Consider the following 12,696-nt stretch of genomic DNA (forward strand, 5'->3'; position numbering starts at 1 on the left):
TCCGTTCGCCGATCTGTCCACTGTGCCACCGCCGGAGAGCAGCGAGGCTCTCCCGATCAGCAGCGACTCCAAGGACGGCGTCTCGGAAGAAGTCCACGCTGAGGATCGAGTTGTCGGAGTTTCGATATCCCGGCCAACGCCTCTTATCGAGGACTCTAGTTCCTCCGCCGAGATGCAGAGACCTCCAGCTCCCCTTTGTCCCCCTCTCGCCACAGATACACAGATTGACAGCACAGTGCAAGAGCTGCAACACGGGTCACAAACTGATAAAGAGAAACACCCCTCGAATAGTCAGACAGACCAGATTCAGACACCTAGAGAGGGGGCAGGAATTGTGGTTGTTACGGGGACTAAGGAGAAACGGTCCATCACGTTGGATTATAAACCAGAGACTGGAACAAAAGTGGAATTTGGTGGGAAAGAGCACATGGGCGGAAATATTCACCTCCAACCCAAATCTCAAATCCGCTTCACATCTCCATCTGTCTCACAATCAAGTGTTGGGTTTAGAGACACCGCAGAACACGGGGCTCTGGACCCGCTTGTCCACGCAAATCCAGAGAGCCACATACCTCCGCCGGTTTTTGCGGTGCAAGCAGGGGGTCACCAGGACTCAAAACCGCCTCCGCTCCCTTTATCGGGCAACAGTGAGATTAAACAAACTGACCTGTCAAGAACACAACCTAAAATCATCAAAGAGACCTCAACGGATGCCGGAGAGATGCAAAAAGCAAACTCTTTGGAGATATTCGAGCATGTCAAAGAGATTGTTGACGCGTCTGACAGAGAACGACAACCTCCCTCAGCTGAAATACTTGAGACCGGAAAGGCCAGAGAGTCGCTTCCTGGATTATACGCTGCTCCTGGAACAGGAAGCTCAGTGTCCAGCAGAGAACAACTGGAAGGAGAGCGGTTGGAGAGTAGCGTGAGGGAAGAGCAAACTGACACCTCCTCGTCCGACTTCACGACTCTGCCGGAGTGCTCTTTCACGCAGGAGAGTTCCTCAAAACCCTCCGATGCGCCGGTCCTGGTTGACACGGACCTGGTCTCACTGCCGGCGGAAACATCTCATCCCCCTGACCAAGTCCCCGCAACAGAGACGCCACCGACTACCGAGCTCATGCACTCAGCCGAGGCTCATGAAATCGTGGTTGTCAGAGAGGAGGCTCACATCGGCGGGGGCTGGACAAACTTGCACCTGAATCAGAGTTACCTCCTGCAGCGGGAAGACGGCAGCGTCTGTGAGGCCGCCATCGTCAACGAGCTGAGTTCTGACCTCTCTGGCGGGGAACCAAAGCTGTACGAAGAAAGTGTTCAGGCGGACGTCGAGATGGAAACGCAGGCCGTCGAAGTGTACGAGTTCTGCACCGTAGTGGAGGAGGTTGCCGAGGAGACGGTGTGCGCCAGTAGTAGCGTGCAGATGCCTCACTCTCCAGGATACGAGGTGAACTTGTTCAACGCGTTGCTCGAACACTCTGAGGAATACACCGTCAAAGAGGACCTGGAACCATCTATTACCACAATTACAGAAAGTGGCACTGTCATTATTTCCCAGCAGCCCTTGCCTGTATCGAACGATTCAAATCAAGTACAGTCGAACAGTAATTCCCATAATTTGTCCGTACAAAACATGAGAGCAGCTGCTGTCGGGCAGCATTTGGTTTTGGAAGCTAACCAAGCTGTTGAAGTGGCAAACTCAAGTGAGGTTTGTTTAGTTGAAGTAGCCGCTTTCACATCAGACTCATTCTCAGAAATGGTGACATCACAGGTCAGTGCAGGCCTCTCGGACCAAACAGAGGTAACAGATTCTCCTGTAACTCAAACAAATCCCCCAAAACAGGAAGCGTCTGTTGCCGTCTCTGTAAACGTTCAGCCCGCTCTCAGTCAGACTGCTGTAAGTGCCACAAAGCTTAAGGCCTCTGTTTCGTCACCTGAAGGGACCAAAGCCGCCCCTGCTTTGACGGAGACTCCATCACAGAGTATCCAGAATGTTGCTGCACCCGCAGAAACCACACCAGGGGCTCTCTGCACCACCCGCCCCTCTGGTATCATAAATCCAAAGCTGCTCCTTCTCAAACCGGGAGAAACTCCCGTCCTGAAACACCCTCCCTCCCTTTTGGCACCGGCCTCCAAGCAACAGCATTCGGTCGGCAAGCTGGCCAATGCCCACAGCTCTTGGTCTGGCAGCGTGTCTGAGGAGTGCCTTCCCCAAACCGTCTCGGACTCTTTATGTGCGTCTGAGGCTCTCGGCGACCGGAAAGATCAGACGCAATGCTCCGTCGATAAAACTTCTGTGTCGGCGGCGCCGTCTGTCAAGGTGCAGCAGCCCGACTCGCTTCATCTCGACCAGACTGCATCCGTCTCCACCAAAACGTCAACGATCAAACCTGACAACGAGGCCTTAACTCTTACTAAAACTTCAAGTGAAGCAGATGTCGTCACCATTACAGGTGCTACAACGCCCAAAGCCCTTTACGTGCTCCAAGCATCAGTGGAGAGGGAAGGTGCTGTCATGGCGTCCACCAGTATCAGTGACCCCGTCAGTCTAGCGGGCTCCACCTATGAGGAGGAAGAGAGCGAGGACATGGAGCAGGACGAAGCGACGGGAGAAACCGAGGTTCAGGAGGCCACTTCGGGACAGATCAGCAGTCCAGAGGAAGGCAGCGACGAAGAACCGGACGCAGACAAAACGGAAAGCGAGATGACCCCCAGCTCTCCATGCAAGGTATTTTCATGACAGTTCATAAAATCTGTTTTATTTAAGGTTCATAAAGTTGCAGAGAAGCTTCAGAATCTGTTTCTTGGCATCTTGTCATCTGTTACATCTAATCTGAATGATGTGCTGAGAGTTTGTTAGGTCACATTCTGCATCCTGAGGGACAAGGTTTTTCTTTGCCTCAACAAAAAAGTACAGAAAAGGATTTTAGGCTGTGTGTATGACAGGTTTTGTAAAGATTTGTTTCATTGAAATGTGCAATTACAGTACTTTAAGATTCAAAAACATTTCAATTAGTGCAGGAGAAAATGGATCTGAAAAGGAAAAATACACATAATACTTATGCAAGCAAATGCATAAGGTTCAATATAAACATAATGATACATCGACTTAAAGGCACATTGAGTCGTATTTGTTGGTTGCAAAAACATCAAAAGTTAAGACCTACCTTCAAGGATGGTTATGGTTCTCGCCGGCGGTTGAAACTTAACTCCAGATTCTCTTGTTTCAATGCGAGATTTGTTCACATGCCCTTTTGCCTCACTGTATTCTTGTTTCTTTGGCTCTGTGTTGGTCATTTTCGTAGCTTCCTCTTGAATGTGTGTTTTAAGATCTGGCACCTGGTCGATACGCTTTTGTTGAGGTTAACACCCAGAATTGTCCCAAACACGGAAAAATATTAGAAACAGGCAGAAGGCAGAATCTCTGCAGATACAGACACCGACACACACCTCGAGAGGTTCAAAAGTGGTTCTAAAGAGGGAGTATCTTTGTACGTTTATTAAAGAAGATTCCACTCGTGCCTTTTTTAAATATAATGTATGACGGATTAATTAAATAATTCAGTGAGCTGTAAAACAGCCCTCAACCTGAAAGGAGATTAATCATATTACACCATCATGTCGTTCACATCAGGTATGCCGGCATGTTTCCACTGTCTAAACATCCCTCTGCATGTACTCCATGTTGATGTAACCCATGTGAACAGTGTCTGCATTGTTTAGTGATTTACTTCTTTTGAAGTTGGCCGCATGTTAAGCCGTGTGTGTTTTCCAGCATGGACAGAGCAGGACAGACAGACAGACACTGTTCCTCAAGGTAAGTGGTGGCTGTCAGACACCCACATAGGTTCACTATCTTTAACAGGATGTTCACGATGTTCACTTCCTGGTCCGACGCTGTCACTGCTAATGACTGGGAGCCTTTTTTAACTTTATAAAAGCTTTCCTTTTGACTTCTGCTATTAGATTTTAAATATGCATGAGACAAAAGCTGCCAGAAAAGTCACTGACGGCTAATTTATAATGCTGGAGCATGTCTGGATTTGCTTCTTTATAAACTTCTGCTTTGACCTTTTTTCATGCATGTTGCTTTTAATCTTGTGATCTTGCTGCTTTCACTTCGCTAATGTTTGAAGTAATTTCCTCTTCACCTTTCCCCCTCGGCCCTCAGGTACGCCAGTGGATAGCAGACAGGGTCACGGCGAACTCATCTCCTGTCTCGCCCTCCACTTCCTCTTCTTACCCCGGCCCCTCACCCGCCAGCGACTGGTCCACCCAACGACGGGACAAGTCCTCACCTCTCCGAGGGCCTCACGGGAAGTTTGTCTCTCCGGGCGCCGTCGGGGGCTACAGTACCTCCTCGTCCCCGCCGGATCAGGCCACGCCTCAGCGACCCCGTGGGGAGCGCCACACAGACATGGCAGAACTGGCTAAACATGTGAGTAACTTTAACATACAGTATTAATTATAATAATATAAGAAAATATTTTTCAATATTCCACAGGTGGTTTGAAGTGTCAAAAAGTGCTGCAAGTGTGATGCACGTCAATCAGCCTGACAACCTTTAGCCTCTCAACTTTAAAAAATGATTTTCCTCCTGCACGCTGCTTTTTAAGAGGAGAAAATCCTGTTTTGTAACAGAGGATTCAAACCTCCTGGAGCAGGAAAAGTTAGTTAGTATGATGACATGTGGACTTGAAAGACCCTCAAAGCATCCAAGTGCCAACAATGTTGCTCCATGTGCTATATACATATTAAACTATTCACATTTTTAGAACCTCTACTTGCAGCCTGTCCTCTGCTCTCCTCAATGCTCCGTAATCAGCAACCTGCAGTTCAATCGAAGTTTCATGGAATTTTTGTCACATCACTGTTGGTCTGAGCCGAATCAATCATGGCTTCCTAGTTGTGCTAAGGAACGTAGAATTTAATGTGTTTTACAGATTCTGGTTAAAGCAAACCGTTTATTTGGGTTAAAATGTATTGTTTTCGGTTGCTTTCTCTGTCTGAAGCGTTCGTAACACATGATGTGTTTAAGGACCCTCTGAAAGATGAAAATCTGATGATTCTGACATTTCTTAAAGCTTCTGGCTGTGATAAACCGTGTAGTTATGCCGACTGTTTTCCGTCCAGCTGGCGGGCTTTGTGGTTCAGAAGGTTAAATCCAAAATGCCACCAAATGGGTTTTCTTTTCTGAAGATGAACTAAAAGATAACTATCATGTGCCAGTTTTTTTTCTTTCACCGACCTCTCCTAACTCAACTGTGAGGAACGTTGTGGCACCTTAATGCATTGGCTTGATTCACTGAGCGGTTTGGCCTCTGTGTCTGTAGGAAGCAGACATCGAGCATCGGACCCAGGCGCTGAGGCGAGAGGGCTTCTGGTCGACGAAGCGTCTCACCCGCCTGACGGAGCCGCCGCGACCCAAAGTTCAGTGGGACTACCTGTGTGAGGAGATGCAGTGGCTCTCCGCCGACTTTGCTCAAGAGAGGCGGTGGAAGAGAGGGGTGGCTAGAAAGGTGGGTGAAGCTTATTATCAAAGAGTGTTTTTGTATCTAGAAAATGAATGTGTATGACTAAGTTGCGTGAAAGAGTAGGTGTTGTATATTTCTGATTATGCATGTATGTTTTTTGATGTTTCATTAGGTGGTGCGGATGGTGATGAGACACCACGAGGAGCTGAGGCAAAAAGAAGAAAAGGCCAAGAGAGACGAGCACTCTAAGATCAGGAGAGTCGCCTCTTCTATCGCAAAGGAGGTCCGGGCTTTCTGGAGCAGCGTGGAGAAGGTACGGATGATTCATAAACAAAAAAAACAAGCAAACACAAACATTCTGGTTTGATGCTCAGCTGTGGAATTTGAGAGGATCAAGTCCTGCGTTAGATTCATTTTTTTTGTCACAAAAATAAAAAGCACTTTACTTTTTAGATGGTAGAATACACGTATATCGACTGAGCAATGGAAATGATCCTGCTTGAGTTTAATATTTTGGCATTTAGACTTTATTAAGCTTCTATTCAAATCAGCAAGTAGTATTCACCATCACATTTGATAATAGGAGGGGTGTTAGCTTCGTCACGGCTTGGTACCTATCTTTGTTTTTGGGTCCAGGCTTGGTAGGGTACGTCAGTTTCCGGTCACTGTTTGGTTCATACAACTGTCTTTGGGTCATGGTTTGGTACCTAACTACGTTTTTATCTCAGGGTTGGGTACGTAGCTCGTTTTTTTGGGTCACAGTTCGGTTACGCCCGTTGGTTATTGGGTCACATGGATTGATGCGTACCTCTTTTATTTATTTATTTTTACCTCTGGCCCATTCTGGTGATGCCGTTGTAAGTTAAGATTTTGAAGTGAATCCACAGATAAACCTGACTTCAGTTAAACTGTCGGCGTACATCTTAAACTAGAGCGTTGCTTCGTCGTGTGCTGTTAAAACTTTCCGGGTAAACCTCACGTTCCATAATTTCTGTGCGAGTAGAACATAACATAAACAGCTGTTTGGGACAAAGGGTGTCCTGAAAGAATTTTGCATACCGAACGTCCTGTAGCTAACGTTTCTATGCCAATACACATGTTGTTGCTCCCCTAGTTAAGAGTGTTTGTGTCTTTTGTCCATAAAGGTGGTGCAGTACAAGCAGCAGTCCAGACTGGAGGAAAAGAGGAAGAAGGCTTTGGACCTTCAGCTGGACTTCATTGTTGGCCAGACGGAGAAATACTCGGACCTCCTCAGCAAGTCACTGGCTCCCAGCCGGCCTGCTGAACCGGAACCTGTCCCTCAGACTCCCATCAAACCTGTGACACCTGCCACTGATGAGGATGGTGAGAAGTTGTTTTTGATCTGTCAGACGTAGGGAGATTGTGCGTGTGCGTGTGCGTGTGTGCGTGTGTGCGTGTGTGCGTGTGTGCGTGCGTGCGTGCGTGTGTGTGTGTGTTAATGTATCGGTCTCTTTTTCCACAACTAATCTCACATGCTACTGGACTTGTCAACGTGATATTTGTTTTGCTCACTTATGACTGTTTGGTCAAGGACCTGGATTTCTGAAAAAACTATTTTATTGACTGTTTCATGTCCTCTTAACCGGCCACAAGTGATTAACAGTTGCTTGAGTAGCGAAAAGGCAATCAGCGAGGAACAAAACAAGCTTTTGTCTGTTGCAGAAAAGAAAATATTGTTCTCATTCTGAGCCAGGGAATCTGCTAATTATTATTAAACCTGATATGTTATGAACCACTAAAGTTAGACACGATACAAGATTAATTAATCCTTGTTTTTATTATATGAGACGGAGCACAATTAAGCCCGTCAAACATCGGAGGGGAAAAATTCACTCTCTAATGACTTTGTTTCATGTGAATGTGCCTCCTTGTCACTTTTATTCGCTTACAAACAATCAAAAAAGGCCTAAATAGCTTTTGAGTGGTGGGGTGAACTACCAAAAGGGCGAATCAACTAGAGCTAAGTTTTTATAAGCAGCCAAACTTACAAAATAAACTGAGCCTTTTAAGAAGACATACCTAAAAAAATTGTGGATCCTGACACTGAAGATGTTAATATTAATGTAACAAATGCAGAAAACATTTTGTCAGTTTTAGGCTAACTATATTTGTGAAAGTTGAGCTAAAACATTTTACAGTATGCAACTTGTGTTGTAGTGGAATTTCAATGCATCAGAAAGCTGCAGTATTATGTTTGCATGTGCCTTAGCTAACTACAGACAGTTAGCTTGCTAACACGCTAGTCCCTTCAACTATATGCTAGAAATATGGTGCTATAATAATCCAGTTTTTAGCTAGCTACGGGCATTTTTGTTAGCGTTTTAGCCCTTTTGTTGCACAGATGGCTGTTTTTTTTCAGAGGATGACACGTTCTGCTCTGTCTGTGTTTAATGAGATTCAACTCTTCTTTGTTTGGGAGGGGAGAGGGAGACACACCTTGCGTATATCTGAACTTTTCTAATTATTAACTAAACCCTGCAGCTCATAAACAGAGCTTTCTGTCTCCATGTTACAGTACTGACACTGCTTTCAGAGCTGAATCATTGGTTCAGACCGGGACGTTGTCATAGCTACACTGTGGTGAAATGTTTCATGGAGATAAAAAAAACAACTGTTTTTTCATTGTCATGGTTGTTGCGTCTTTGAGGGAATCAACAATGTGCTCACATGTCTATGCAAATCCAACCTGATCACATGAGCTCGACTGAGAGGATGTTGAGTCTTGATATTTGCCGGCGCAGTAAAACGTTTCTTGGCACGACGTTTCCAAGGTGTCATTCCGAGCGCTGCTTGGCAACCGTCAGGCTCGTCAGACCTGTCAGACTAGTCTGCTGGCTGTGTTGTCAATGGCTGTTGATTCGTAAAGCGTGAAGGTGACTTTAGTTTTAGGGTTTGCTCATACTTGGCAGTGGTTCATGTCTTTGAGTCAGTAGTCCTGTCTCATGAAAAATTTCAATATCAGGCGACAATTTTGTGGTGTTTTATTGCGATCACAGTCTGCTTAACCATCAAGAATCTGATATTTCCAATAAAAGAGTCTGTTTAAACCAAATTGCCTCCAAAGGCCATGATAATTAAAGCATTTCTTGGCTTTTAGAGCTGCATCTCAGCCTCTTTGTGGTGTTTAATGAACCTAATCAATCTAGAAACACTATTCATCTCTCTGTTTCCCTACAGCCATGTTCAATATTCAGGAAGTAAAAGTCATTTTTCAGTACAAAACGGTCCTTGTTTCTTCATGCAGACAGAGACTTTGAGCCTCCCTGTGAGGAGGAGGATGACGAGGAGACCATAGAGGTGGAGGAGCAGCAGGAGGGCAATGATGCTGAGAGCCATCGGAGGGAGATTGAACTGCTGAAGGAGGAAGGCCTGCTGCCCCTGGACCAATTACTGAGCACCCTCAAACTGCCACAGGTAACTCCACAAACCTGACCCGACTGGGATTATTGTCTAAAAGCAGTTTTTAAATGACACTGTTTGTCACAAGCTCTTATTCAGACATTTAGATGTAAATACAGGGTTTGTTTTCCGGTGCATTACGTTCTGATTTGCACATTAGAACACCAACAAATTCAAGGCTGTGTCTCGGTCTTAACTTTGAGCTCATGAATCACACAGGTGTCACAATTCCCAAGTTCATAAACCACACATTTGCAAGTTAAAACAAAGGTGAACGTTGTAAATGTGTGTTAGGGTTTTGTTGCAACAAATGTTAATGCTACAATTATTATGACCAAAGGTCCCAATAATCCTCAAACTTTCATGAAATACTACTTTAAGTTTTAATATTTATTATAACATGTCTTCACTCCATCCATTTACTTTGGATTCAATCAAACATAAACTAAACGGTGAATATTAAATTGCAAATTTGTTTGGCTCTGCAAAAGAACTGACAATAACTATACAAAAAACACCAAAATGAAAAGCAGATTGGTTGTTTCAAGTTTAAGACAGTTGACTAAAATGACTTTAATTCTGTGTCTGATTTCTTCATTGTGTTTTAAATCTGAAAGATCAAAAAAATCAAGCACGCTGTCACATTTGTACTCTTTTAATTTCCGTTTTAATTTCCCAGAGTTTATGATTCTCTGCCTCAGATTCACCAGATAAAAGTTTCTTCCTTTTTGAATAATCAAAATAAAACTGATAATGAAGACAGGACTGCTGTGATGTGCTCACAATGCCCTCTGAAAACGGCCCCAAATCGAACACACAGAGTAAAACAGTTTAAACTGTCAAGTCTCTAATGTCTATTTATATATTATATATTTATATTGTCAATTACCTTGCAAATTTCCCCGCTGCGGGACTAATAAAGGATTATCTTATCTTATCTTATCTTACCTGGGGATGATCACTTATCAAATATGATGACATGATCAAATATTTGTAATTAGTCAAGTAAAATCAATCATAAACAAAAGGACCTCTTATTGAGAATCTTACCAGAAACCAGATGAGCTGTTGCCTCAATATATTACAGACCACAGATGTTTTCATGTTTTTTAATCACTAAATCGTTGGATCAAACAGGAGTCGGGCTCAGATGGTGAATCCTCTGATGAATCCTCTTCATCGGTGGAGGAGGAAGACGGTGAATTCACTGCCAATGAAGAGGATGGTAAGATTGCTCTCAATATAAGAAACTAAAGTAGCAAAAACGTGTTTATATCTTGGGGGAAAAAAGGTAAAAACATGACATAGATGTGTATTTTGTTGAATGACCTGTAATTAGAGATGTAACGTGTGTTCTCTCTCTCTTCCTGTTTTCAGCTAAGGATGAGGAGGACACCATAGATGCCCAGGAGAAGGTCGAGGGAAATGTGGATCACGCAGAGGAGCTGGATGACTTGGCCAAAGAAGGTATTTATGCATGAAATTCAAAGTGCATCGCTCATGTTGAGAAGCCTCTTAACGTTACTTTGTGTTTTGCTTTGAAGGTGTTTAAAGTGTTTTTTTCTCCTGGTTGAAGAGCTTCTGTGATTGCTGATAATACGTTAAAAGGAATTAACTTGTCGACTTCAAATTACTTCCAAAAACATTTGATTTAATACTAATAAAATAGCCCATCTTGGCTTCTTTTCCCAGAGAAAGTTTTTGCCTCTTTCTCACCTGAACACCAGAATATTTCTGGGTTTTAGTCGCAATATTTCATAAAAAAAAGATTTGGTTTCTTCTTGAATACTTTTAAATCCACTTACTTCAATGCTCAAAGGACAAATAATGGTTCTCAAATGTGCCAAACTTATGGTTGATTTGAATTTACGTCCTTAATTTTGGCTTTGACACAATATTTCAAACCATTTTTCTTCAGATTCCAATAAAAGCTTAGTTTTATTATAGCAAACATTACAACACAAACTCTTCTTGTGTGATTTACTCCACATTAAAACATTTATTAATTCCATCTTCCTTGATTTCGGTAAGACAACTCAACAGTCGAATCTTTTCACATTTTTGTTGTATTGTATAGAGTTATCATTTAAATATTAAGCCCAAATAGTGTGCCAACGTTTTCTTGTTTACATTCCTAAAATAAGGTTTGTGTTTAACACAAGCTGAAGAGATTTTAATATTTTGTTCTATGATTTAAAATACGTCGGTAAACAACCCCGCTGGTGAATTTTAAATCCTTTAAAGCCTCGTGTTTATATTTGCAGTCTTATTAAAACTCAAACATTCCAACTGGTAGATTTACTGCCAGTAAGATGCATGTCAATTAGCATTTCATTCATTTTAAATTGTGCCCTGCTTATAAAAACAGGAGCAGTAAACATCTGTGCTGACGTTATCTTTGCTCCCCTTGTAGGCGACATGAGCGTTGAGGAGTTGCTGGAGAAGTACAAAGGAGCGTACGCATCAGACTTTGAGGCGCCGTCTGCTTCCGGTTCTAAAGACAGCTCCGACTCAGAGGAGTCTGGGGATGAAGAGGAGGAGACTGAGGAAGATGAGAGCGATGTGGAAAGCAACAGTTCCTCCTCTGGTACCAACCATCGCACTTCTGCATGCTTTTAAAAGACTGTTTGCTGCTTTTAACACAAGCTACTTAAGTTTAATATTAAATGATTTCCTCTGTTCAATGTTTCTCAGATTCACAAGGAGACAGTGGAGAAGAGGAGGACAGTGAGAACGACGAGGAGGAGAGTGAGGAAGAGGATGACGGCTGTGGGGATGAAGGGATGGAGGTCCTGCTGAAGGAGGGAGACAACAGCCCGCCGTCCTCCAGCACACGGCCGAAGAAAGAGATCAGCCACATTGCTGCGACTGCAGAGAGCCTGCAGCCTAAAGGATACACTCTGGCTACTACCAAGGTCAGTCGGAATATCTAGATAGAGGAATATTTAGTTATTTTTTAGATAAAATAGCTCATATTTTATTTATCTAAATACTCTTAAATAGCAATGGTGCATTCAAACCAAATGCAAAGCTGTCAAAGTCGATGCAAGGATGTGTGTACGTGAAATTTGTGTCGGTCTCTTGATGCTTTAACCACAAAAACCTATCAACGTTGAGATTTTCCTTTTGTCAGTGATGCTGTTGAATAAGAAATTGTGAAAAAAAATATTGTCTTTGGTCACCCAGCGCTCTACGATTGTACCTCATATTTGTAGAGACCGGACCAAACTTGTGACGTCTTTATGCCTACATTATTTTATATTGAGTGATGGTGGAGAAGCTACAATGTTAGCATAGCCCAGCACCTATCGAGCCAAACTCCACTCAGAAAACAAGCATTTTAAAAGTTGTTTGCTTGTCATCTTGCAGACAGGCCTGACTTGGCATGAATGCAGACTTTTTACAAGTCTGCATCATAATATAGTTATTTCGGCATCCTTTTTGTCCCTTTTATTGCAATTTAATCACAGAAAAATCTGTTTATTTTTGGTTCATTCGGCTGCATTTAACCAGGTTAATTCAGCCGACGTGTGACTTGCTAGATACAGTAAACAAAGCCCAGCAAAATGCCTTGGGGATAATGTAACAGCGTCTGTTTTTCTGAAGTAATTGTGACCTTCACAACATGTACAAAGCTGTATTAGTGGTTATTTCAGCAATGAGTGATAATGGGAAGAAACAGTTTGTTGGTTTCTACATGGATGTTAGCCACTCCTCCAGATCCCAAGGGGAAAATCCACTTTGTGTTTGTTGTGAACACAGTTTAAGCCTTGTGTCACTCTTTGTGTCTCCTATACAGTTCTGA

General features: G+C 43.4%; 1 protein-coding gene across 1 annotated transcript in view; it reads left to right on the top strand.

The window, feature by feature from the left end:
• Positions 1-14: 14 nt before the first annotated feature.
• The window catches only part of srcap (Snf2-related CREBBP activator protein), a 27,911-nt gene continuing 15,229 nt past the window's right edge, over positions 15-12,696 (top strand). Inside the window, 11 exon segments of the mRNA XM_054599367.1 lie at positions 15-2,725; positions 3,773-3,814; positions 4,169-4,435; positions 5,331-5,516; positions 5,644-5,784; positions 6,617-6,815; positions 8,737-8,906; positions 10,029-10,116; positions 10,269-10,358; positions 11,305-11,478; positions 11,586-11,806. Of these exon segments, the coding sequence (XP_054455342.1) occupies positions 173-2,725; positions 3,773-3,814; positions 4,169-4,435; positions 5,331-5,516; positions 5,644-5,784; positions 6,617-6,815; positions 8,737-8,906; positions 10,029-10,116; positions 10,269-10,358; positions 11,305-11,478; positions 11,586-11,806 (4,131 nt within the window). The 5' untranslated portion in view covers positions 15-172.

The sequence above is a fragment of the Anoplopoma fimbria genome, chromosome 5 (assembly GCF_027596085.1).
Source record: "Anoplopoma fimbria isolate UVic2021 breed Golden Eagle Sablefish chromosome 5, Afim_UVic_2022, whole genome shotgun sequence".
Classification (NCBI taxonomy): domain Eukaryota; kingdom Metazoa; phylum Chordata; class Actinopteri; order Perciformes; family Anoplopomatidae; genus Anoplopoma; species Anoplopoma fimbria.